The 27,692-nt window shown below is 27.7% G+C and overlaps 1 protein-coding gene across 2 annotated transcripts; it reads right to left on the bottom strand.

Moving 5' to 3' along the window:
- Nucleotides 1–925: 925 nt before the first annotated feature.
- LOC118068412 (GTP-binding protein Di-Ras2) lies at nt 926–27,482 on the bottom strand. Of its 2 annotated transcripts, none has more exons than XM_035085796.1 (5): nt 27,313–27,482; nt 2,828–3,571; nt 2,583–2,728; nt 2,086–2,348; nt 926–1,992 (listed from the first exon to the last, which is right to left on the bottom strand). In XM_035085796.1, exons 2-5 carry the CDS (start codon nt 3,012–3,014, stop codon nt 1,791–1,793), a joined length of 798 nt encoding a protein of 265 aa, XP_034941687.1. In that variant the 5' UTR covers nt 3,015–3,571; nt 27,313–27,482; the 3' UTR covers nt 926–1,790. The 2 variants fall into 2 exon arrangements, with proteins under 2 accessions (XP_034941687.1, XP_034941686.1); XM_035085795.1 differs by having other exon boundaries at nt 926–1,995.
- Between the last annotated feature and the right edge of the window lie 210 nt (nt 27,483–27,692).

Raw genomic sequence — 27,692 nt, forward strand, 5'->3', positions numbered from 1 at the left:
GTTATTAAATTAAATCAAAATCTCCACTTTATTATTAATCATTTAAATTTGAATGTTCATATTTTTATGACTATTTACAAAATCTTGTAAGCCAGTATTTTATCAATAATTTTTTTTTAATTAATAACACAATAAATTTCATAATCAACTATATATTAAATGGACTACTGCACTCTTGGAGGTGATAAGTGTAACATTGATTTTTATACAGTTTTGTTAAAACTATCAATCTCTTTCGAGCATCGATGATGTATTTGAATTATCTATAGTTCTATGCTATGCAATTTCTTCACTTTGTCATAACTTTAAAAATTCATATTTCAAATATTCTATGTTTAAATAATATCGTGGCATACTTACGGCTTTTCTAATCTGAATTCCAAGAATAGTATCTTTATCGAATACATATTTATTTATATATATTTACTTAAAAACACCTAGAGAGACTTTAAAAAATATAAATTAACACTTCTACTTTAGCCATTTTCAAAAACTCACCTATTTATTCATTGTCTAAAAAATGGATTTTTTTTAGTAAATTTCAGTTTTCTTTCTGTTTTTTCCTTTGGAAAATATATTCATTAATTTACCAAAATTAAGTTTACACGTTAGTTATTGTAATATTATTATTATAAATATAATTTTTTTATTATTGTTTCTATTGAATTTATTTTTGGTGTTTATATTATGATAACTAAATTTTATTTACCAGCTACTTAGGTGAAATAAAGTTTTTTTTTCTTTAATTGATAAATTTTTAAATACTGAACAACAAATGAAGATTGTTGTTTTTTAATTCTTTTTTTTATATATATATATGAGAATAATTACTTTTATATGACTAGCAGATAGATTAAATATTTTGTAAATTTTATGTTTTTAATATATGAATTATTCTCAACTCGAAAAAACAATATTTGGTCCATTTGCAAGCAATGTCTGATAAGATTAATGATTCCTCATTTTTATGAATACAATACAATTGTATATTTTTTTTTCATTTCATTTGTTGTTCTTTACTAGTTAAAAACTGATATGTTTTATTTGGAACAAAAAATAGTTAATCCACTAAAAAAAATGTATTTCAACCAGAAAGGTTTTTTTCCTGACACATGAAAAAAAAATATATCCTGAGAGATACTTGACCAATTCCAAAAGAGAGAAAAAAAAAATGTATGAATAACAGAATGATTCATTATATAATAATGTTCATTGAATTATCATATAAAAGTAAGCAATGCGTAACAGATGGTGTAGTTATTATGATCAACTCGTAATAATAAGATAAGTTCACAAGAGAGACCCGCACTTGTTTCACGACCACCTTTTTTTTGACTCTCGTAAATTGTAAGGTAAAAAAAGTAACAATAAAAAGCAGATGACTCTGCTTTGATCTTTTATAGTGTCATCTTCATCCACCCTCGATGTCTGTCTCTTCTTCGCTTCACCGACACTTCCTTTAGTTCTGCCCTCATCTAAGACTTTACCCACGCTCCCATCTTAGTTTATCGTTCGTTTCTTGTCTCTTCATTTGAAAATTTCAAAACTTACCTCTATACACACTTATTGATATTTCCACTACATTATTGCCCTAGATTTTCCTTCTTATTTCCAATTGACCTTCCTGCAAACAGCTGGAATTGCTAGACTTAATATTCCTGAGAAAAATGAACTTCTTCTAAACACTGCAATATTCACTCACATCTCTATTTCATTTTACCATCTGTATCATCATTTCTCTGCATTATTTCTTCAACACAACAACTTATTGCACTCAGCTATTTATTTGTTTAAGAAATATTACAGTCATCAGTATGTGCATCCCGGATCTGTTGTTTTGTTTTTCTAGATGCTCGTCTTATCAAACTCCTGCTACGAGGTTTGCTCTTGACCTCTTCTGCGACTGCTACAACACTTGTTCCTTGAGCAGCGAGTACCTGTTGCGGAGATCCCGGGCCAGCACTGTCAGTCCTTCCGCCTGGACTGCCGGATCTACTATTAATTATTCTTACTACAGCATTACCTTCTTTAAATTTTACATTTTTTGCTAAAATGAAAGGTATACCTCCAAAAACTTTATCTTACCTATGTCCATAAGCTGAACGTCTTCTTCTCAATGCAGTTTCATCAATTTCACCTGCTGGAGTCTTTGGAACAATCTTTGAAAGAGTCACAAAACATCTAAAGATTTCTTTGATATTTTTATCGTCCTTTGCTGAACATTCCATCACTTTAGCTCTAAGTTTGGGCAATTCACAGAAGAGCCATTCGCTGACATCTTCAATTGGAACTTCACGTCTTACAGATGCTAGATCCAGTTTATTTCCAGCTATTACTATAGGAACTTCCTATTGTTAAACATTACAATAAAACATTTGATTAAATTTCTTTTTCAATTCTTGGTAGAAACAAAATAATATTTTAATCAGATAAAATTAATTATCGTTCAGAGTTTCGATTTCAATTAAAAATTATAATTTAAACTTTGGATAAATAATCAATCTAAACCCTGGATCCATATTAGCTGGTTTTGTTGTTAGCTTATTAAATATAATATCAAGTCAAAATTTTAGATATCAAACCTGATAGTCCGGCCGTTGTTCTCTGACTTCCTCGAAGCACATTTTGACGCATTCAAAACTTGACAGTGATGTCGTTGCGTAAACGAGCAGAAAAGCATGTGCAGTAGCTATGCTCAACCTCCTCATTGCTGGAAATTGAAGATCGCCTAGAGGGATAAAAGCAAAAAAAAATCAAAATAAATAACATGACCATTTGATAGGATATATTTTTCTCTTCTGCTCTAAGCTACTTATCGATTTTTTACCTGCAGTATCTAAAAGATCGACTTTTAAAGTTAATGTTCCTAGAATACATTCTCTAGAATAAAGATCTTCAACTGTTGGTCTGTATCTCTCGGTGAAACCCTGGCCAAGAAGTCGTCTAATGATGGCACTTTTCCCTACACCAGCACCTCCAAGAACTACCAACCGAATTCTTTCATAGTCGGTCATTTTTCAGAAAGTTTCAATGTTGCTGTGAATATTTTTAATCAGACGATAGCAATGAAATTTTAATTTAAGTTCATGGCAAATTTTAGAGCAGGTTGTTTTTCATTCATTGGCATTTCTTTTTCAAGTGATCTTGAGAATATTTAAGAAGATTCAAGTAGAAGATGTCTGAATCTTGTAAAGAATCATGGTCAGCGCAAGCGTGTTTTCAAGTATTGTATGATTCCGGAAGCCGTCGCCTTCGTGACCGTGGGAGTGGCTTTTTCTAGTTATCGATCGTGATCAGATATTGAAAGTTTTCACATTTTTCTATTCATTTATTGGTGAACTTATTTATTCGCAAGTTGAACGTAGCAAAAAGAAATAATCACTTGATGAACTTATCATTACTGTAAGTGATAGGAATTTCTTTGAAAGATAGAAAATCAAATTTCATAAAACATTTCACTGTCATGAATGGAAATAAATCTTTCATTTAAACGACAATTTTTTTCCTTTAATTTTATCTCATTCTTATTTTTCCTCTTTCTGTTGACGTAGAATGAATTTCCAGGAAAGTTCTGAAATGAAAATGCATTTTAATTAGCTGTAACATTATCAATAAATTTGTGTATTAATTACATCAAAAGAATCATTTTATTTATTTATGTGGCAAACAAAGACAAAAAGGAATGATTTGAATTTTGTTTTTTATATTTTCAGAATAGCTACTATTAATTAAATTAATATGATTCAAGCGTAAATGAAGACATTTAATTAGTAACAAATGTCTAAAGGGCGAGTTATTTATAGAGAAATTAATCATTAATGAATATAGCTTACATTTTCTCACTGTATAGACAGTTAAAATGAAATATTGGACATTCAGATCAATGCTAATTGCAATGGAAAATGTTATTAGTGAATGTTTGGAATATTATCTTATTATATTAAAATGATTATTGGCTAGTAAACAGGAATCGTTAACACATGTGTAATATCATATTACATTAATAATGAGCATTCAACATATAATGGAAATCACCAAGTGAAAAATTAAATCACTTTTACTTTATAAGACCAAAGAATTATATCAGAATAATTAAAAGTTAATTATCAAATTATCGGAGAAATTGTACTTTAATCAATTAGTAATGAAAATTTCTATCTAAGGGTTTGACTTTCTGAGAAAATTCAATGAGTCTAAGAGCGATAGAATGAAGGAGCAAGAGACAAACTAGTCGATGAGCTAGTTCCTAGACTTTATAATTTTCGAGTCAGTTAACTGAACTTGAAGCGAATTAATAGAGCTCAATATCAAACCAACTTCAACATCAGCTAATGAGCCTCTGTACTTTTTTAGGACTTTATTATGACATAGCCTTCAACCATCTCTGGTAAATTAGTTCATTATCATATTAAATTTTCACTCATCATATTCTTTTATTTATTATTTCTATCTATTTTTATCTTTATTATACGAATCTATTCATTAAGTAATCATTAATATTGCCTTAATAAATTGTTGAATAATTTTTATAAATAGTTCTATCTACCCTACAATTTAACGTAGGTTTAAAAATTCATTTCCCTTGTAAACATAATGAGTTCAATGAACTTGTAATCAATTATTTAAAAATATTCCGAAATTTTTTGTATTCATACTCAACATGTTGTTGTATTCATTAAAAAGTTCATATTATTTATAGAATGATTGCAACAATTTATCAAGAAGCTAATAGGGTTTGCTATCATCGTTATCACAGCACCATTTTTATTTTCTATGCTCAATAAAATTTTTTACTATGTATTTATAAATCAATAGATACGTCCACGATTCAAGATATTTTTAGTCACAATCAGTTTTTCCAATCAATACATGATTGTTATGTTACACAGGAATATTTTCCATATTCACATCGATTCAACAAATGTCAAGCATCTTCGTGGTGATGAATTAATTGGCTTGACGATTAAAAGTGATATTGGAATGCCAAATGCCATGGTTTTACTCAATACTCCCCTCAGCTATTAATGTGGTGATATGAAAATCAAATAGTACTGGTCATTTAGAAGAAGTTTTCGAATTGCAATTTCATTAATGTGATACTGGACTGTTTACTCAATGATAATAATAATATTACGTTGATAGTAACTAGGTGTTTTCATTTGTCTCTGAAGTCTATTATCACGTGCACTGGAAGCAATTAAGCAGTCCTGCGGGTCTGGTGAATCTATTACTGAAGCGCAATATCGGCCCACCAACAACCACATATAAAACCACATGCCAGTATTTTTCAGATTTTTTTATGTAACACTTTTTTATTTTATCCATCAATTAAGAATTTAATTAATTTTTCATCCACATATTATTTTCTTCAATTACTGACCAGTAAGAGTTGGTATATTTTTTGAAAAATACACTGTAGAAAATATTATAGCTTATTAATATACAATCAGTCTCATCAGAAATCATTGAAGCATTGTATTTTTATTTAGCAATCTAATCTTCTAATTTCCAACTTTATCTATTCAATTAATTTTCAATGTTTTTTTATACATGTATCAATTTCACACAAGAATCGATATCCTTTTATCTCCAACGCTATCAATAAATTATGTCCTTTCCTTCCCTTTGTATTTGGGTGTGAACATATTGCACACGCATCATCTTTACTTGGCACTTTCCGATTATTTCATGGGGTTTCCAAGCTTGACCTATATTCGAATTTGAGTTATTAATCTATCAGCTGTGTCTCATCTTTTTTTTTTTCGATTTAGTTTAGTCTTATTAAATAATTTAGTAAGGCCAAGGGTGTTTAGTTACTGTGAAGACTTTAATTGTTAAATTATAGTCATCAAAACGGTGTACCAATCGATATTTATTGATAGCCATTTAATAATTTAATTATTAATTATTACTTCGAACGTAAATAAATTATTTATCATCATATTACAAAGTAATTATTCACATTTATACGGAGGAATAAATTGGAATTTTAATATTTCTTTGATATTCTGAAATAATTATTCGAACAAAGTTATGTCCGCAATTTTCAGTTTATTAAAAAATATTGTTATGACATAAATTGCAAGATGAATAATTGCACTTGTCATACTACCATTTCTGCAGTATCTGAAACATAATTTTGCTAACAGGCTCAATTTTCGCATCGCTTAAATCTAATTAACAACGTTAAAATCGTAGAAGCGTTACGATGAAACTATAGAGAAAGAGAACCGAGTGGGTATAAGTGTGAGTAAGGGCTTCGACAACTCGTCCATGTCCAATTAGGATTTTGGATATGTTTAGGTATATCATATTATGTCGATATTGTAGAATAACTAGTATATAAGAAAATGCTCGAATGATTCAATTAATTGCTGATCGTAATCAATTTTTCACTAATCTCATTTGACCCATTCCGGTCACACATGTATATTATCCAATAATGCTTGCCAAGTTTAACATCAATTCTGGTTTGTTGAGAAATCAAACTTGCTATTTACTCATCAATAATTAATCTCACAATTTTCAATAAAATTTTATTGCACATTCAAACCAAACATTTCATAAATAAATAATTTTTATATTTCCCCACCAGATGTTTAATTATAAGATACGAAGGCTACTATATTCCAACATTGAGAGTTTTTATTTAAAAAAACATAAAGAAACGAAGACTCAATTGATGTGAAATAATAGATAATTAAATGAAAAAAAGCATGATCAAATAAGATTCAAAAGAAACTTTGTATCTTATTTTTAATTACAGATACTGTCAGCACTTTCATTTAGCTTACCCTTATTTAAGTCATTTTCCCTTTTATTTGCACGTAGAAAATCTTTCTTCAAGTTAGCTCTTATCTATATAGACTTTTTTCTTTGAAAACAGCCCACGATAAAATTGAGATGTAATATAGAGATTCATACTCATTTACTTTCCAAATTATTTTATTTCAAAGAGAAGGAAGTGAATGTATTATTTAACTAGATCTGTTTGTAAAAATTAAGCAATTTGGATTGAAAATAATAATCATAAAAATCAATAAATTATCATGAGAATAAGTATGGTTTATGTAGGGAGCTTTATTTTTATTTAGTAAAGGTGAATGATGACAAAACTGGAAAAAGCAGATAGCAGCTATTAAATACATATCACAATAATGGAATATAGAGTTCCTATAAACAAACGTGACTGAAACTATTCTTGCGTAATATCAGCAGGGGATCTGTTGAATATGTAGCATTTGATGCTGTCGACTTTTATATTATTAGTCTGAAAGCAAACTGTGATAGAGTAATAATATTTAAAAACTCACTAAAAATGTTGATTAATTTGAAAGAGCCTGGAGACTATCACCATCAAAAAGAAGATCTAGTTACGATGATACATAGCTAAATTAAAATGCAAGGAGAGCTGTATAGGGAAGATATCGTATGTGATCATAGTTAAATAAATTATGATAGGGGAATATGAAATAGAATAGTATCTTCAAGCATAACCTGAGGGCTTTTTGATAATAAGTATTTTGTGATGTGAAATAATTCTTTAATGAATTGCTTTGTGTTTATAAAAATGAACTTTTTTTTATTGAGATAAAATTTTAATCAGTGATATCGCAATAAAACCGGACAGATATGAATTGTTTAGGTTTATTTTTAGATGAAAAAAATTTTCTGTCATTTATTTGAAAAGCTTATCGACAAATAAAAAAAGCAAAATTCAAAGTTTGATACCTTTTTTTTAAAGACTTTTATGATTTTTTAATGATAAAACTGTTTACTTCCTAATATCCTTGATACATGTCACAAATAAAAAAATTTAATCGGATTAATCCTTATTATTTATTGATTCGATATCTATATTTAATGAATAACGCCAAAGAGGGTAAAGAAGTGATCGTAAAAAATGTATAAAAACAGAAATGTGAAGCATTACGAGTAAAAGAATTCTTTCTTTAAGAAGCAACGTAATTTTAATTATACTTTCTTTTTGAATGGTGTTAATAGCATTTAGAGTATCTAATTATAAGTCTGTAGTCTATGTTTATACAAGGGATTGGAGATGGTAGAATATTTGGTTAGACAGACAAGAAAAGAAAGACCATGAGGGCTAGATGTATACATGTGGTTGGAACCATGTGTACATATATTCGAAATTCACGTCGGATGTGTGGAATGCTTTTGGTCATTTCTCGGAGGTAATTCTACAGAAGCATTCCATGACTATTTTCAAGCTCTGAGACTTTATTCGAGAATTCCGAAATAATAATGCTGTAGTACAGTTATTGAATTTAATAATGGAATGGTTCAGTAAAAAGTCTTTTATTTTTATTCATAAATTTAGCAAATTTACCGTTTTTTATCAAAGGAATATGAATAAAAGGAAAATAAAATTTTGAGAAATAAAACAAAATGAATCAGACAGTCTGGATCTTTTAACATTTAATAAAAACTAGTATTCCATCAATTTTAAATTTAAAAATGTCTTATTTCAATGCACTAAGGGCATTTTGATGAATATTATAGTCATATTTTATGAACTATAAAAGTATTTACAGAGTGACTACAATGTTAATCAAATGCACTGCAAATCCAAGTGCATTCGTGTCACACATTTAAACGTGTTAAAAATAACGTCACCCATTTGATTAGCATTTTAGTCACTTTTAATGCGTTTCTAAGTGTGTAAAAAGTGACTAAATGTTAATTAAATGGATGAGGTCATATTTGAACACTTTAAACACATTGAAATAAAACACTACAATTTGAAGTGTTGTTATTTTTATTTATCTGTCCGAGTAGCAATTAAATATGGCTACATATCTCCCTGATTACGTTTTATTACTGTTACTACCACAGAACTGCTTGTTACAGAAGTAATTATTAAATGTTTCTTCTGAGCCTGAATTTACTCTCTTGTCTTATCAGGTAAGGACACTAAAAAATCAAGTAGGCCATAGTTGGAGCTCCAGAATAGAATTAGATTTAAATTCCAACCCTGGTGATGTGATCCATATTATTTTATCCAGAGGTTAATATTTAACGATTTAAAGGATTTAATATTTTTATGCAAATCAATGGTGCAATTGAACGAATTTAATAGCATCACGAAGGCATAAAAATGCAGCAGCAAACTTCAAGAGCAAATGAGAATAACACTCGGATGGAATTTATTTTATTTGAAGCTTGATGGAGTGAATTAACGTGTTGTTGCATAGAAAATAGGATCTGCATCTCTAGATGTCTATTTTTGTTTCATTTGAAGCATAAACATATAAATTCGACTCATTTTTGTTACTTATACTTTGAAAAAAGATTCTTCAAGATTTATTTGATATCTAGAATGAAAAATACTAATCGCTCCTTACGAAATAAAATTATATCGATCATGTTCAACACGTATGGCCATACAACTATTATACTAAAGTTTATTACCTGGAATAAATCACAGATAACATTTTCTACTAATCACTGTCAAGTGTGTAGAGTGATTTTTTCAATCACAGTTATTTTTATAGCCCGCACATTTGCGGTTAAATTTTTTATTCCAACACTGCGATAAGTCGCTGATGTAAATTTTATCACGATCAACGTCATTTGTCTTGGCTTGCAAGTGAATAGAAAGAAATTTCAATCAACAATTTATCACAATTATTCTACAAATAAAAATAAAAAAAACAAACGTTAGAATATAAAATTTCTTTTTTGATAAAAGTAATTTTAAGAATAAGTCATAATGATTGGTGAATAATAACAATCTAAATATGAAATATTGCACATTTTATTCATGTAAGCGAAATGAATAAATATGAAATTTCAATTTTTCATCTTTCAAATAGTGTTTCGTAAATTCAAAACACGTCGCTTAAACTTTTTTTATGGCATTGGCCGAAGCGTGACTACAAGGTAACATAAAACCTAAAAAATGAGATAAAACATATAGACATCAACTACAGAGTATAATGATAAAATCTTGCAATAATTCGAGACCAATTTCTATCAGTAGCACGCAGAAATATCAGTAAAAAAAATGTCCATCAGCATATTTGTCATTTGAGTTTGTATTTACCATTCACGATTGCGTTTCATATCTAATTGTCATCAGAGATATCCATTCTGATTTTCAATATAATCTAATGTATCTCGAGATCTAAAAATACCAAAACCAATAACTGAAAATTTTTATGCTGGTCTGCTTGATTGAAAATAATAATGTGCTGCCTGAAAGCACATCTTCAACCCTTACTAAAGGTCACATTGTAGGCCACATAATAACATAGACATATATGTTTGTTATATCATCTCTAAAGTATTTTAGCTCTTTTCACTAAATCGATTATCTATTTTATTTACTCCTTTATTTTCCAAAGTCAAACAGTTTAATTTTTTTTCCACTTTCCTTTCCATTATCTAACATTCCATCAAGTAATTTGCATAAAAATTACATTATTTAGAAAAAAAATTTTTTCTGATGGATTTTTTTATCATCGTGTCTGTCTTGATAAGTAAATAATAAATGGAAAAATTGACTTGAATAATATAGTTAATTTTTTTTGTGTACATATTTTCTTGTTCATTCATTTCTACAGACAATCTTTTATTTCAGCTCTATTCTTACATTTAGTCAACTTTTTTTTCAGTAAATACGTCAGTATCACACGGGCAATGGTGCGTAGAGAAAATTCTCTTGCTCTTTTTTTGATTTTTCTTTTTTCTTTCTCTCCATCCATCTCCATCACTGCGTCTCATCCAATATATACAAGTGGTATATATACATTTGACATGTAGATATATTTTTTGCATCTGTGGTTCTACTGAAGTCTAAAACGCACGTTTTATCAAATTCACATCATAGACTCACTTAACAATTTTATTATTTGTGTCCCGATTGACTAAAATACTTGAAAGTGATGGAACCAATTGCACAATGGATGCGAACGTGTGAAATTGACACTCGTCTAGCTTAAAAAATCCTGAAAATGTAAACAGAATGTGCTTTGACATGGAGAGAAAAGCTGCAATGAAAGGGATATTGATTCTAACATTTCATTTGAGAAATTTTCAGGTTCTTTATCAAGTACAGAGTTTTCCTTTCGTGACTTATTCGATTTGAGGATTGATGAAAAATAGATTCCTACATCAAACATTTAATCAAGTCTTTGAATAATTAATGACATTATTATTATGAATAATAGATCCGTTTTTTTTGTTAGTATATAGTTTTGATGAGTTGTTTTGAATTTTGATTATTAAAGTAGAATTAAAATTTCAATCAATAAATGAGTTTTTCATTCCGTTAAAGAATACGAGTCGTTAATGGAAAAAATTTTATAAAATGATTTATTCACGTCTTTTAAATAGAATAATACTTTAAAAAAGAATTAAATTTTTTTTGGCATTAAAACTTGATTTTAGAAGTTTCCTTTCACTTTAAAAGACCTTTCGAATATTTTCACGGATTTTAAAAGATTATTTTTTTTCACAAAATCTCAATAAAAATAAAACCTGAGCAAAAAAAAATGTATTTATCTAGATTTAAGTATCCATTTCTCTAAATGTACTTAAAAATAGATATTCAATTCATTAAACTAATTTTCCTGGTCATTAAAAATTATTCAGTCAAACAATAAATGTTTTTAATCACCAGAATGACAGTTGGTGTTGATAAAACATCAAGATTTTGATAGAAATCTTTTATTAAAATTTGTAATTAATATAAAAAATTCCAAGAAGTAACTTTGTAACATCTAGATAACTCATGGATTCTTTATATAGATTTTCTTAATGGTAGAAATTCTTACTCCTTCAGAATAGCTCTGACTCGAGTAGATTGAACAGCGTCAAAAGCTCATAGTGATCGTCGTCAAGGAGAAAGCATTTAGACGTATTCATGGCTAGATCAGTTCACATCGTAATCCTACGGATTGTGTGGATGCTATGCCGATTAAATCCGCATGGATGAATTAGGTTTCTTGTCATCTGGTTCTCTCACTACTAAAGCTGGATATTTCACACTAATGACAGTGGTATAAAATAGCCAACATCATCGAGGGGATCTTCAGCATAAAAACAAAAATATCATGAAAACATTTATTAGGGCTTTTATACCATGACTTTCCATAAATTACCGATTCTTTTTATTTTATCATATATCTACATAGTGATGCAAAAAACGTTCACATGTTCATAAAAAACTGATTGATGTTAACATGTCGATAACACAGATGCATGCATCGCAAAGACTTTGAAATATGATATTTAGGCCATATATGTTTCGGTTTTACTCTTCAACGAATAATACCTAGAGTCCAATTTCCGTAATTATATCTGCAGTTGGACATTTCATTGTGGTTACAAAAGTAATGAATTATGATTGGAGGAAAAACAATTTAAAAATTAATTAAATGAAAGAGTAAATTTCAATTATTAGTATAAACTTTGTATTTCACTGTTTTAATTTAAAATTAACAATGACATGTGAGAAATAAAATTAAAAAAAAGAAATTAGAAAATCAATATTTATTTTTCGTAATTATTGCATATTTAGCATCACTTCTTGAATGGTTTTTATTGGTATAATGGTCGAAAATAGTTGTATAGAATTTTTTTATCAATTTTATATCAAGAAATTGAATCTCGTGCAATTAATTACAATAGTTTAACGTGAAAAAAATAAAAGTTTGAAAAAAAATTCGATTATTATTGCTCGAGAATTAATTTGTAGTCTCATATTTTCGAGTATATCCTACACTCAATATTTCCTATTATCGGCCTATCAAAATATCTTGTTTTTGGTGATTATATATTGTAGAACATTTCAATCGATACTACAAAGCATGTTGAATATTTCAATTTCACAAAGCATTTTTGAAATTTTTCTCTATCAAACCAGTTCTCTCAATCAGTGAAAAATAAAAGCGATAAATAAAGGTGATGTTAATTAGCTCACTATTTTATTTGTATCGATTTTATAAATTCCTGTAATCCCAATGAAATTTATTAATGTATTAATTTGGATTAAATTATTACATCAAAGAACATGTGGATGAATGTACCAATATGCATTATATTGCAACATGAATATCGTACTTATTATAAATGACAATTCGTGATAGTCAATAACAAATTGGCCTTTACATGTTTGTGAACGTTTATAGAAATGCTTGTAAATAAATGCATAGAGTTGGTGAATAAACGCTAAATGTCACTAGAATGTTGCAGCTAACATGATGCTTCATAATTTTATCAGTTGGTTCCAATCATATGTCAGCATGTGTAATTATGAGAAGATCTGTTGTCAAGATTGAATTAATCTTAGCAACGAGAAGTATCATGATTAAGAGAATTATCATCTATTAAAAGTCATTAGAAAATTCATTCAAAAAAAATTCTTTTATCATTTTAACAGACATGAATTGGATCATTAATATTTGTTTTTTTTATTGTTAATTAAATTCATTGATGATTATTAAAGTATCTGGTTACAAATCATTCTGACACAACATAATTAAACTGAATAGAATTTCGTAAAGAAAAGATATTTATTCCGGGTTTCGGACAAATTGTTATACTTCTAATGCATTATTCATTTATTAAAATATCAGTTCACTGGAGCTAGTCTGACTAATCTAATTAAAGTAACTCACATCATGATGACATATTGTTTTGACAGGCAAGTTAGTGAAACTTCTTAGTACAGAATAAGTTTGAAATGTCTATAGTTACCTTAATTATTATTGTTGTTATTTAATATAGAGATGAGAAACTAAGATGAAACAACAAATTAAAAAAATTACTCAATTTTTATTTTAAAAGCTTGAAACCTTACTTTCAAATAAATATACATCTAGAGACAATTACTAAGGAAGATATAATTTAATTTTTGAGTTTATCAAGACTAAAACCGAGATCCGATAAAAATCGACTCATCAGCCCAATCAAGGTTTCACTGGTCCAATTAAAGAAACTTTATTGCAATTAGTTTTCTTCCAATTACTCATTCATTTGTAAACAAATCTCCTCGTTTTCTTCATAAATATAACAGATCAAATCACTAAGAATCTACTTGCCATTTTTTTTCGTAATTATAATTTTAAAGATATTGATTGTGAAAATAGAGTGATCCAATGATAACTATTTTACCCTATTATTTCCTAGAGATTTTTTTTTGAAAGTTAAAGCTTGTCGAACAAGATAGTAATGAATTGTGCATTTTTTCATGCAACTAGAGGTTGCATGCAATGTTATATATTTGTAGAGCATGCTGATAACACATATATCAAGGTCGAAGAAATACTCATTTTTCAGATATGTTACCAGAAATTTTCTTAAAATAATTATTTCAATCATTTAGAAGATATCAGTTTGATTAGTTAGAGTGTTTTAGTTAAATAAAATGTTTCCTGGTTGAATTAATTTTGGAGGAAGGAAAAATTTAAGAATAAAGTGGTCTAATAATGGGAAATTTATTCTTCTCATTAAGTAAATCAATTACAGCTCACATCATAAATACTAAATTTAGAGACGTTAGCTTGTCTTGAACTAGCAATATTTTAGCACAAATAAATGGGTCTTACTTTTTCATTAAGTACTGCTTTCACATACAACAAACTTTATTAAAATCTACGTTGATCCGTCCAACGAAGCTATCCAACTTATGTCCCAACGGTCCTGATTAAATTTATAAAGAACCAAGATAACCACTTCACCACAACTTGAACAAGTTCTGATCTAAACAGATTACAAACTTTTCTTTTATTTCTCAGACGAGCTTCTTTGTATGATTTTTTTATATTACCAGCATTTTTATTCGTTGAATACAAGTGAGCTTGAGGATGACAAAGGGAATACGAACTAACTGAAATTATTTATTCATAACTTATCGTATTTAATAAAAGATATGTACATGGAATTAGCAGAAATTTTCTGGATAATTATACACTGTTATTTCGTAATTAAGAAAATTATTTTCAAGGATATTATTATAGAGAACAAAGTTTTTTATGAAACAAATTAAACGGAAAACAGTCAACTCTAACTTGCTTTCTCCTAATTAGTAAAACAATTAATAATTCTTCTATTTATTATTCTTTTTTTTTAGGAATAATTAATTTTTATTTCATACTTAAAAGTTTTGTTTTGTATTACAATTGATGTATGCTGCATTAAACAACTTTAATATTTATAAATAAATGAATCGAAAAAGTGAGATGAAGTTGTGAAAACACTCGAGAAGAAAATTACTGGAAATGTCGAAAGATAGTTGGCATCGTCGATACTTGAATAGAGACGTTGATGGGAGCTTGAACAGCAGTCAAGAAGCTCGAAATTATTCTTAACGATATCTTCGAAGAGTAAAGTTTGTCGTTTTATTATTTATTCCTTCATTATTCATAAAATTATTTGAAAAATCGATCAAGATTTGTTCACAGAACTCAGATTAGTGTGAATCCGACGTCTGTATTTTTTTTAATGTTAATTGCATTTTTTTATCCATGTTTTTTTTTATCATTTTTAGCACAATCTCTATAATGACGAAATCTACAGTCAATAATGATGCAATTAATATCAGTATTGAAATTCATAAGTTCACTTCATTAGTAAATTGTGAATTGATGCTTTGATATACATTAATATTATAAAATGAGAGTACAGATTGAATTGATGAATTTTATTTTCATTTTTAGCAATTATCGAATACACTAAAGTGTACTCAATTGGCTACATTTGATTTAAAAAAAAAATTATGTCAATTAATAATTATGTTTTAAATACTTCTTTTTGGTTTAATACTCATTAAAAATGAAGGAAAGTTTAATAAATGTTGAAAAGTAATAACTCATCTATTTGTTATCTCACAAGATAATAAGTACAGGATATCAGTACTTTATTAGTCTAATAATTAACTTGAAAATTAAGTTTTATGATACAGTCCAAAATGAAGGAAATTAAAATTAAACATTTGGTGAGATTGCTGGTCCTGGTATGATGTTAAGTAGAGCTCAGGGCGTTTAGTAACTTTGGCAGGTTCATAATATGATTAAAACTTATAACTGAGAGCTTTTGGCAATTATAACGATCTAATACAACAAAAATTTTGTTTAAACCTTCACCTTGTTTACTTGTACCAATTATTCCTAACTATACATTTTTATATCAATTTTACTAATTTCATCAATCCAAAAAATCAACTAATTCGTAACTCATTTATTCATTCACATGTTAGAAGGGTTGAACCCTCTTACATTGGCAATCTCATAACAAATAATTTTAATTTATATGTATACTAAAGTTTGAATCTATAACTTTGAAGATACCACAATATGATTAAAGTTGGCATTTGTGACATTGGAGAACTTGGATAATTTTGTAAGATAATTAAAAATTAAACTCAAGATGTATAGTTGTATTAGTAATTCTACACAAATCACACCAAGAATTACCAAGTAGCCTAGGGAGCTTTACAACAAAGTCAAAGCTTTCTTGCTGACCTTCACTTGTACTGTACAAATCTTCAATCAGTTTTGGCAATCCAGTGAATGTTGTAGTAGCAACAGTAGAAGCTTAAGAGATAAAAAATTTTTGATAACAATCTTTGGTTCTATTTGAGTTGCTAAGAACCATTTGCTTGTTTGCTTTGATGATGATAAATCCGGTTTTATTTTTATCCATATCGATTTGGCATTTTCGGTAGCAAAACATGGTTTGCAGATTTAATTGCCTTGCTGAATTTTTGACTTCAGCTTAGTTAGGATTATGTTGTCGTTTTACCCCAAACTCTATTATGTACATAGGACGTAGGTTTCCTATACGTGGGTTCAATGTTTCGGCAGATTTCAGTATTTTTAGGCCTACTGAGATTCAGAAATAAATCTGTATTTGTTTGCAATCCATTTGCTAAGACTATTTCTACAGTATTGACTAAACAGAACATATTGACAGTTTATAAATGTCGGTATTTCTTACTTCATGTTCAAGAAAATATAATAGCTTGGATCTAGATGTTTTTTTGAATAATCAATGACACTCATTGTGTATTTATCAAGTACTTGAATCCAAAATAACGACCTTGACTAGATGATAAGATTATTCAATCAAAAGTAAGGAATGAACATAGCAAAAATGTCTATTTTTCATTCTTTTTATATACCTATCTACTCAGCAATCCATTTACGTGAGGGATTCAACGATAATCTCGAACTTTATGTAATGTCACAGAACCCAGAGTTCCTCTCAAAATTGGATTTGACAATATCAATTGAACGTGACATGTTTATTTTTTATTTAAATGTTAAATAAATTGAAAATACAAGCAATTTTATAATTTTCATTTTAATAATTTTGAAGGTCTATTATGAAGTTTATAACGGAAATGAATGAAAACAAAATTCTCAATAGATGTTCTTTTAACGTAGATTTGATAAAAAATTTCCTGAGCTTTGTCGTGATAATTTCCTTTTAAAAGAATAGCACATTCAAATGGTATTCTTTTATTTAAAAGATAAAAGTTTTTTTTTTTCTTTCTTTTTTCATTTTATCTACGACTCATCTGTTGTTTTCTAACAACGGAAATGAGCTTGCAGAGAAATAATAAACCAACAGAATATTCCTTCATACTGCTGGCTGATGTCTCATTTCATAGTGCCTTAGGTAGATAAATGCGTATTATTTTGAATTAAAGTAACAGTCGAATTAGTGTTTTCAAATTAAATAATTTATAGTTGAGCTAAACTTACAACTTTCTCTTCGTTTATGAAAATTTAATTATTGTTAATGCTCCTCAAGTTTTTATGATAAAAAAAAACACAAACTTGAAAATGTTTAAGCAGTCACTTAAACAATTTATACTTCATCTTTTATGATAATGTAATTTATTTAATTACATTTTTTTCTACTAATTTGAATTGAGAAAATGAAGAAAACTGATGGAATTTTAATTTTAAAAATTGACTATTCTTTGAGTGTCTAGACATCAAAATGTGTCTGGAATAAATAATCAGCAAAATCTAAAACATGTAACACTATACGTCACAATTACAGAGTAAAGAGTATCTGAGGATAAGAAAGTTGAAATTCTGACGTAGCTTATTCAATTTTACAAATACCTTGAGAATATTTAACGTCAGAAGATACGTGTGAAAGTAAAGAAACTCTTCAGGGTGAAAACTCAAGTATCAGTGACCCCATTTTCCACCTATGAATTGGTTGTGAAAAGGATTCTGGATTTAAATAGATACACATGAATGCTGGCATATGTTTAAACGTCAATATGTAAACAATCGATATTGCATAACTTGAAAAGACAACTATTTTACATAAATTCTCGAATTTTTATGAAGACATTTTGAATTAATTTTATTCAGTATAAAAATTTTTTAATGGCTAAAAAATTAAATGAGTTTATTAATAATAATATTATTAATATTAAAAGTCATTAAAAATAATAAGATAGTCGACATATTGATTGATATGATACTCATAATAGTCATATGATTATGAGAAAATTAGTAATAACTGTAATTTTTACAGACATAGAATGCTAACGAATATGATGATGATAATAATAAGGATTAAATTCGTAATAGTGACATCTTAACTAGCTACAATAGTAGATAATGATCTTAAACTGATACAGCGGAAATAAGAGTACTCTCATGTTCACCAAAGACAGTGGAAGTACCGTAGTTATACGATATCTCCTTACGACGAAGTTTAATACGTTCAATAAGGATTAAACTTATTTATTTGTATAAAGATTATTCAATTGATACTATAGAGACAATGATGACAGCATAAATAGGAAAAAAATTATTGAACTGAGCTTTAAATGTGACTAGATAATTCTCTTGGGTGCAATAATTGATTTTTAAACCCTCTTGATATAATAGATATTATTATCTTTGCATCGCTGCGTGACAGGTTCTTTTGAGAATTATTGATATCATGACATTTAGTTTATTTCAGATAAAGATATTTCCGAAGCAGTAATTTTAGTATCGAATGTTTATTTTATTGTCAAATCAATGTTGATAAAACGTAGGCAGGTATTTTTCTTTGAAAATAACCATTTCTTTGATATAATTTTAAATGAAAAGTTTTTTTTATGTTGAAATTCATATTGGATACTGTGAATACAGACTTTTGATTTTCAAGTAAGATTAAAATGGATATTTTTTGAGAAAATTGAGAAAGTTTAAATTCAAAAATGAGTTTCACGCTCTGATGACTTTTATAATTTGTTGAAAAAACCTTTGGGAAAAATTTCGAAAACTTTATTTAGAATATTTAACATTAAGCAAACTCTAATCGACATAAAGCAAATATTTTCAATAGGATAAATCACGTGCACCTGAAGCGTGTGTTTATAAACCTAAGATAGCTTAATTATAATTCCAAGAGACTTGAAATTCCAAAGTACGTCAAGTAGTAGATTTATGATGTGTATATGAGAGAAAGACAAAGAGCAGAAAAGTAGAGTAGATAGTGTTTAAATCAAGGGTAAATCAGGCTGTTTAACAGAGTGTTAAATATATGGAATATATTTGCACCGTTCTCCAACCATATGCTTCCTCTTAGTATCCATCCTCGAGCCACTCTTTTTCATCACCCTCTACACTGTATGTAGCTGATGAGGCACGAGTTTTCTGGCTTGTCCGGACTCCACTAAAGCTTGTCCGGGTGTATAAGTCCGGCACATATGGCGATTCTTGCGTGAAACGATCAAAGGATCGTGAGAGAAATTAAGGCCGATGGCTATATATCTAAGTAGTAGTATAACATTATTCTCAGACAACGTGTTCTCTCTTTCTTTCACTTTCTCTCTCTCTGACCACCAATATTTTTTCATCATTTATTAGGTAACTTTTTGTAACTCAGTGAAAAGAAGTTGAGGATAAATTTCCTTGGTTATTTATAGAAAAATAATCATAATTATTAATATTAAAAATAAGGGAAAAATAAAAAAAAAAGCTTTTTACTAGGGGATATATTGAAAGCTTTGATAGAATTTTTTTAAATCATCAACAGTTCAACTCATTAGTGAAAATATTTTTTTAATTAATAAAATAAAAAACCCGGAAATAATTTTATTTACTTTATTTTTAATGTTAAAAAAATTTTTTTTTCATTTCACACAAAATCTTGATGGTAAATAAAAAAATCCCTATAGTGTTAAAATCACCATAAAATACCAAAAAATTAGTTCTAAAATACTACTTTTATAGAGTTAATAAATCTCTTATTACCCAAAACACCTTTTTCCCTCAGAGTTACTCTTTTATTATTACTATTAGAGTGCAACCAAATAAACTCTAGTGGAGAAGCGTTTCCCCTTTCTATCCTCTTCAGATTTCCAATGACAATAAGTAACCTTCCACAACCAAATTAAAAGGAACAGAAATCAAGAATAAATTTCCCAATTTATAGAAAATATTTTCCATTATGATACTAAAGTTAAATTTGTTGCAGTGTAAAAATGAATTGATGATACAAAACAAAGTTAGAAGTGAGTTGAAATTCATTAGCGGTATACCTAGCTGTTGAATGCAAAACTCACTTCTGTATTCCCAGGGATTTAGCTGACAATAAAGTCAGCCTGGCTTGGTCATTACGACAAGAACGCTCCATTCTCCTTTCAAATACTATGCTCTACTCTTCGTCAAGGAAGCAAACCTATTACGTAACGCCACTTGGCATCGATTGTACTGACGACCTTATTATACTGAATCAACTCTCTTTAAATCCAAAATTCCCTTTTCACATATATTAAATCATCCATTTGTTACATGTTTCATCTATTCTATCATCCATTTTATTACCACGTTTCATGTATTTAATTATTTGAGTTCTTTGAATAGTTTATAGAAAAATGTACAAATGTTTATGTGTTTGTTTTATTGATAATAGAATCATCAAATTCATTGTCGTTTTATTATTTGCTTACAACAATGAATTGTTTAGAAGCAATTATAATAGATCGAACTTTACAAGCAAATAAAAATGAAATTTTTATTTGTGTCTATTGGGAAATTCATGTTAGTTGTTTTATGATTGAGATTGTTAATTTTTTAGATATGAATCTCATTGTTTTTCATTTTTTGAACATTTTATTTATTAATATGCGTCGATATTAAATGTGTTAACATATGATACCCTTTTGGATATTGTTTGAATGTAATTTTCACTCTTTACTTTATTATTGGATGAGTTTTATTATGTTGAGTGCAATTATGACGTGTTTTAATATCAATTTCCGACAAAATTGTTTTTGTCAGCGTCCTAAGTATGCCAGCACAAAATAAATTGATCAACTTAGATTTTATATTGGAAATTAAATTTTTTTTTTCTCCGAATTTGTTGTGATTTTTATTTACTTAAGGCAAGAATAGAAAAATTCAATTTTATTTCTCTCTTTTGTTTTACTTTCTTTTTTTATAGTTACAATGGGTTCAATAAATAGAAAAGTGGTTTTAACAATGGTTTTGGACATTACATATCCCTAAAAAGTGACTGCTATGATAATTAAATGAATAATGTCATGTTCAAATACCTTTAATGTATAGAAATAAAGAACTACAATTTTCAAATATTATTAAATATAGGAATAGAAAAATAGGAATAGAAATAATATAGGAATAATTTTTTGTTGCAATTTATGAACACAATATATTCAAAAAAATTGAAAAATTTTATTTGTTGCAATTGAAAATGGGTTGTGTTAATAGTAATTGCATGTACATATGAAAACTCTATTTTATTTATTGTCAACCAAACAAACGTAGCCTATGGCATAATTTATGTTCTAAAATGAATTTTACTGTAATAACAGAATACAGTACAGACTGCAGTTACTATAGGGTAATATAGACCGTAAGCAATATCATGGCAGTAGTATAAAAATTATTTAGATCAGCCATAACGTAGAAAAACCATTATTTCATAATAATTTTTTATGTCTATAAATTTTTAAATAAAATTTGTCAATTTTTTTGAATATCTTTATTATCTATGGAATTTTTTTCGCAGATTTTTAAACATTTGTTAAATCATTCCAAACTTCCATTACAGGTTTTTTATGTACGTTTCTATTCTGAGTTGATCGAGGGGGAGAAAAAAAAGTTTCTCGTCATACCCGCGTGGAAAGTTCACTTTTCCATTGGAGAGGGGTTAAACTTTCTACACAGGTTTGACAAAAAATCATATTCAGCCCTAAAGAGGACAATTAGACCACGTGTTTACTACCCTCGCCTTTGGCTCGAGCTGTAATTTTACATGTGGTTTGAGCTAGACTACTTTCCCTCCCTAGGTGTGAAATGTACTATTACGGAAATATCGAAATAATAAAGCCAGAAAGATGAATACATCAGCTTTTTAAAAATATTTCTTTGTTGTTTATTGGGTAATAAAAGAATTAATCGACTCGACACATCAATTAAACTGTCAGTTCAATTATTAGATATTTGAAACAGAAAAAAATTTATTCGGTGATATTTATTTAATCAAATGAGTGTATTAGTCGAGATATATTTTTTTTCATTCTGTTGCATGATATGAATTGTTTCAAAACTTTTTTTCCAGATGTACGTGACAATTTTTCTCTTCCCCTACCTTCTCCCTAAAGTAGCATAGGCCAAAGCTTTATCAAGTGTTATTGATGTCTAGCTAGAAGTATAGACAGACCCAAAGCTTGCTATATAATGATATCATCCCTCATTATTGCTTTTTATCCAAGTTTTTTTTTGTGTGCGTGCAATTTTTTATGTTACGTTCGGATATTGTGGCGACGCAGTTGATAACATTATGTTATGTCGGCTATTTGAAAATCGATGAAGACAATGACCCTACAAATAAAAGCTCTACGTGTATGGGTGATATTATGGATAAGTATGTTGCTAGTTGTATATAGACGATACATTAAATTCATCAACAAAAGAAGAATTTGATTTTTTTCTTGACATATGGACATTACACATCATTTTTCGTAATCGAAAAAATTAGGAAATATTTATATCAAAAAGAAATTTATGAGGCAATTAAAAGCATGATAAAAATAATTTTTCATGAGCAAATATTCTTCGAATTCATTCCTTCAAAAATAAATTTTTTTCATATAGCTACAGCATTAAATTAATTATAAAGTTTATAGATTTAATAACTACCGTAATAAACTATATTTTAATATAAAATAATTTGTCAAACAATTTCAATAAATATATCATTGAAATTTAATATAATTCAGTCATTTTATTGATAAAAATATTTTATTGTTGAGAAAAATTATCTTACAATTGGTATTGTGCTGTAATATCACTGATAAAAGAGGAACATATTTATTTTTAAAGATGATTTTAGAAAAGAAAAATATTTTCAATGAAGCATCTCAACAATCGCGAGATATTCATTTGCATAAGTTTAAATACTCGAAAAGGATAGAATATTATTGAGAACAAGAAGTACACATTTATTTGATCAACGATCTAAAAATAATAATGAAATCTCAATCAGCATGAATATCCTTGGCATCAGCATTATTAATCACAAATCCACATATCATGCAGAATGAAGTATTCTTGAGAGAATCCTATTAAATATCATAGTGGAGTATAATTGAATAAACTTGATAATAATCTTAATAAATGAACACTCGAGTAGCTACATCATATACCTACCACCTGATTGATGAGTGTAATAATTGACTTGTTAAATATGTAAAGATATTTGATGAGTGTAAAATGTCTTTCATCAAAAAGCCTTCTTTATCAAGCATCTTTTTTATAGAAAATTCAAAGATTATTTATTCAATATATATTGAAATGTTATACAGAAAATACTGTACTAGTAACTTTATATATTGCCACTTTTCATCGAGAATGACATTATGAATGAGGAAATTACATATTTCCACAGGTAACTTTTGCAACTCATAAATTTCGTGAGAAGTCTCAGGGTAGACATGAGATTGATGTTTTTTCGGTGTTAAACCTATAGAACCTTTCACTAACGTGTTTTCGTCAAAATTCTTTACTTTAAAAAATAACTTTATTTTTAAAAAAATTCATCTCTCTTTTTTCTACGAAATAAAAGTGCATACTTCATGGACTTTATGTTCGATTAGTTACATTACTAGAAAATGTAAGTGAGTAAAGCCTGGTGACATGACTCTAAAAAAAAAACTCAATTGTATCTGTCACGTTTAAGCCTTCTCATATTCGTACCAATTTGACATTTAAAAAAATTACAAACTCAAATTCTTTTATGTAGAGCTTACTGAATAAAAAAATACTATGAACTCTGGAACAGTGGACAAATTAAATAGACACATTTTCAAACGTAACCGATCCTTTTCATCTTTATCTCTTTTTTTAATTAATGTTTTTTTTTAGTTTTACTAGTTTTATTATAGTTTTTTACGCTCAACCCGATTATTGATCATTTCTTTGAAATATATATTATTCTTTACAGATGGAAATAGTTATAAAAAAATAATAATGAAAGAAATAACAGGTAACATAAACCTAATAATAAAAGATGAAGGAATATAACTCCTTTTTTTGAAATTAATCTAGAAAAATAGACGGTCTTGATGGGAAATATTCTTTCAAAATAATATTCGCTAGTGTAAATATCTGAGAAAAAAATAGATTGATAGCAAAAAAAAAGTAGATTTTATACAACGATTGATATTTATTGAAACAAAATAATTCTTATGATTTTTGTAGCTTTAATAAAGTTCTCATCAACAGTTGAAATATTATTATTATCAAATTAAAAAATAATAATTAAGCTCGTTATTAAAAACACTTGTATTTCATTTTAAGCATATATTTCATGTGTAACAGTATTGGAGGATTATTTATTTATTTATTATTTTTTTATTTCAAGTTAAATGAAACAATTATTTAAAAAATTATTTCTGTTTGAAAACAATCGTAATTTCAATTTAAATTTTGTATAAATCCATTCAATTGAAATTAAATATCTCCAGCGTGAATAAAAAAGCTTTTGTGATTATGGTCAATTATGAAAACAAGCAGTAGAAAAAATGTAATATCTCGATATTGAATTGTTTTCCATATCATTTTAATATTTAATATTTAAATTAGAAAAAAATTGATAATGAAGATTTATTTTTTTTTATTTTGTTTTGTATCAATAAGATTAACGGTATTATTGTCAAGTATTCACTTGGCGAATAAGTGCACTTGTATAAAAAAAAAGCAATTTGAATAAAAGGGAGGAAAGAATAAGGGAAGAACGTGTATTTCATATAAATTACAAAATTATGCAGACTATTTCTTAATATTACACATAAATCAATAGGAATGTTTATGAAAAAAAAAATTTTCATTTTATAAAAAGCGGAGAATATGATAAAAGAAATGGACAGAAAATGAGTCATCGTGCGAGAGAGAATGTTAAATGACAACTGTTGAGCTTATATTCTTTGCCATTTCCGTATTGTCGATGCTCTTTGTTAGGCATTGTATAGACTCTAGCAGTGGAAACATCTACCCAAGGTCATCAAGCCAATGTTAAGATTGAAATAAAAGTTACTTTGTATTGAACTTGAGTATTGTACTTAGCATTTTCAAATTAAAAAATCGGATGGTATCATTTTGTGTAAATTCAATTCATCAACAATAGATGCTATTGAAAAATATGTTTCTTTTCTATTATTTCTCAATAAGATTAATTAAAATAATTATTCTTATTTGATTCACAAAATTATTATCCAAAAAAGAAATTTGTTTTTTTTTTAATTTTTTTACTTTGCTTATTAAAGAAACTTATACTTGTTTGCTTTAAATTAATGCATTCAGGAAAAAAAATCTAGATTATGGGTCAAAGTATTGAAGACGAATTAATTATCAAGGGCGTGAAAAAGGCGACTAAATGAAAAATTATAATTAAAGCAACGATAATTTGTAAGTGTAAGTGACGTATAATTTAACTTTTGCGCTAAAGTTACCTATAACTATGCTTACATCTAGTCCTTCTTATTTAAATTTTCCAATTATTTAATTTTTATTTTCTATGACTACATAAATAGAAGCAATTTATTTTTCTTGACGTTGCAACTTTTTCTTGTGCCGTGTTACTATTTGTCATATTATATTACGCCTTTTCATCGTTTTTACTTGTATCGTTGATATTTACTTAGCACATTTTGCCTGCTAGCTGTAGGAATATGTAATTAGAAGTTTGCCAGGTATATGCGAGCCCATAATGGAGTGTACTAAAATGAAATTTCATTGCAACAAGAAGCACAAACCTACAAGTACATATGTCGAAGCAACTGAAACGCTCTCCGGTTAACATGTCGATATACGTATATATGTTAAACACGCTTTGGTGTCTAGTTAACAATATCAAATTGGAGAATTCACTTGACTATTCGAGTTTATGAATTAATCTGTAATATTTAAGTCATGATCAACATATCAGTTGATTCACAAAGTTGACTAACTTTTAATGTATTCTGTATTAGACACACTACGGATTTCATTTTTCCATTTGTCTCTCACTGAGCTTTTATTGTCAAATTCACTTCATTTATAACACATTCATTTTCATTTATTATTTATAAATTTGAACTTTTCTTTATAATTATTATATATTTAAAAATACTCCAAAGATAATTAATACTGTTTTTTTTGCAATACATTTTTTAATTACAAGTTTCATCATTTAATGGTTGAAGATTAATGATTATTGAGTAATAATTATATCGCTGAAAATGGATAATTGACATCAGAATATCTTTAATGGACACAACAGTATTTAACATTATTTCGGATGTAATTCATACACGAAAATGAATCAACATGAAAAAATAATTCGTGAAATAAATATTCATGAAGTAATTTTGCGATGTAAATATGAAGTTTGATTTTAATTAATGTAATATAGCATTTGTAATTCCCAAAAGTGTAAAATATTCATAATTTTATGTTATTCAGATATTGCAAAAAATAATTGGTCGTTTTCAGAATATGAATTTTCATTAATTTTAGTTATTCTCATGAATACTAATTTATAAACTAGATCAGACTATTATGAAGAAGCGAGAATAATAAACACGTTCGTAAGATGGTAGTCTAAATGCCTTTGTTCATCTTACATGTTTTGTCTTAACGAACCAAGGGATATATAATCATTTTAATCATTCCCCTTTTATTACACCACGTTAAATCGACAAAATACTCGTATAATCAGTGAATAGAAAATTATTAAAAATATTATATTCCATGTCATATTATTTTTTGTAAATTTATTTAAGGAAATAAATACTTTAAATGTAATAAAAGATTCACTTACCCAGCAAACAATCCTGATGAAATCACATTTAAGATAATAATAATGTATGGCGTTTTAATGAAAATTATTTTTCATTCAAAATATCGTACAAATATCAATTACAGTGACAATGAAAAAAATTTATATCGGAAGTAACGGAGAGATAATTGAAAAAGGTGCATACAGACGTGTAGACGGTGCGGCACTGGGAGTTGAAAACAGTTGAAAACTGCCGTGTTATTCCCCTTCTGTGCGTTACTGACAACAAGAAGATGACATGCGCGAAAACTACACTGCGCGGTTTATATGTACAATATATCTTGTATATACCATCCCTTTTATACTCCTCGATTGTTTATAACTCGTTAAATAAATGACGTTACGCTAAAACTTTTTTTTTT

Source organism: Chelonus insularis, unplaced genomic scaffold, assembly GCF_013357705.1.
Source record: "Chelonus insularis isolate UGA/USDA-ARS -01 unplaced genomic scaffold, ASM1335770v1 contig_3_pilon, whole genome shotgun sequence".
NCBI classification, from domain to species: Eukaryota; Metazoa; Arthropoda; class Insecta; order Hymenoptera; family Braconidae; genus Chelonus; species Chelonus insularis.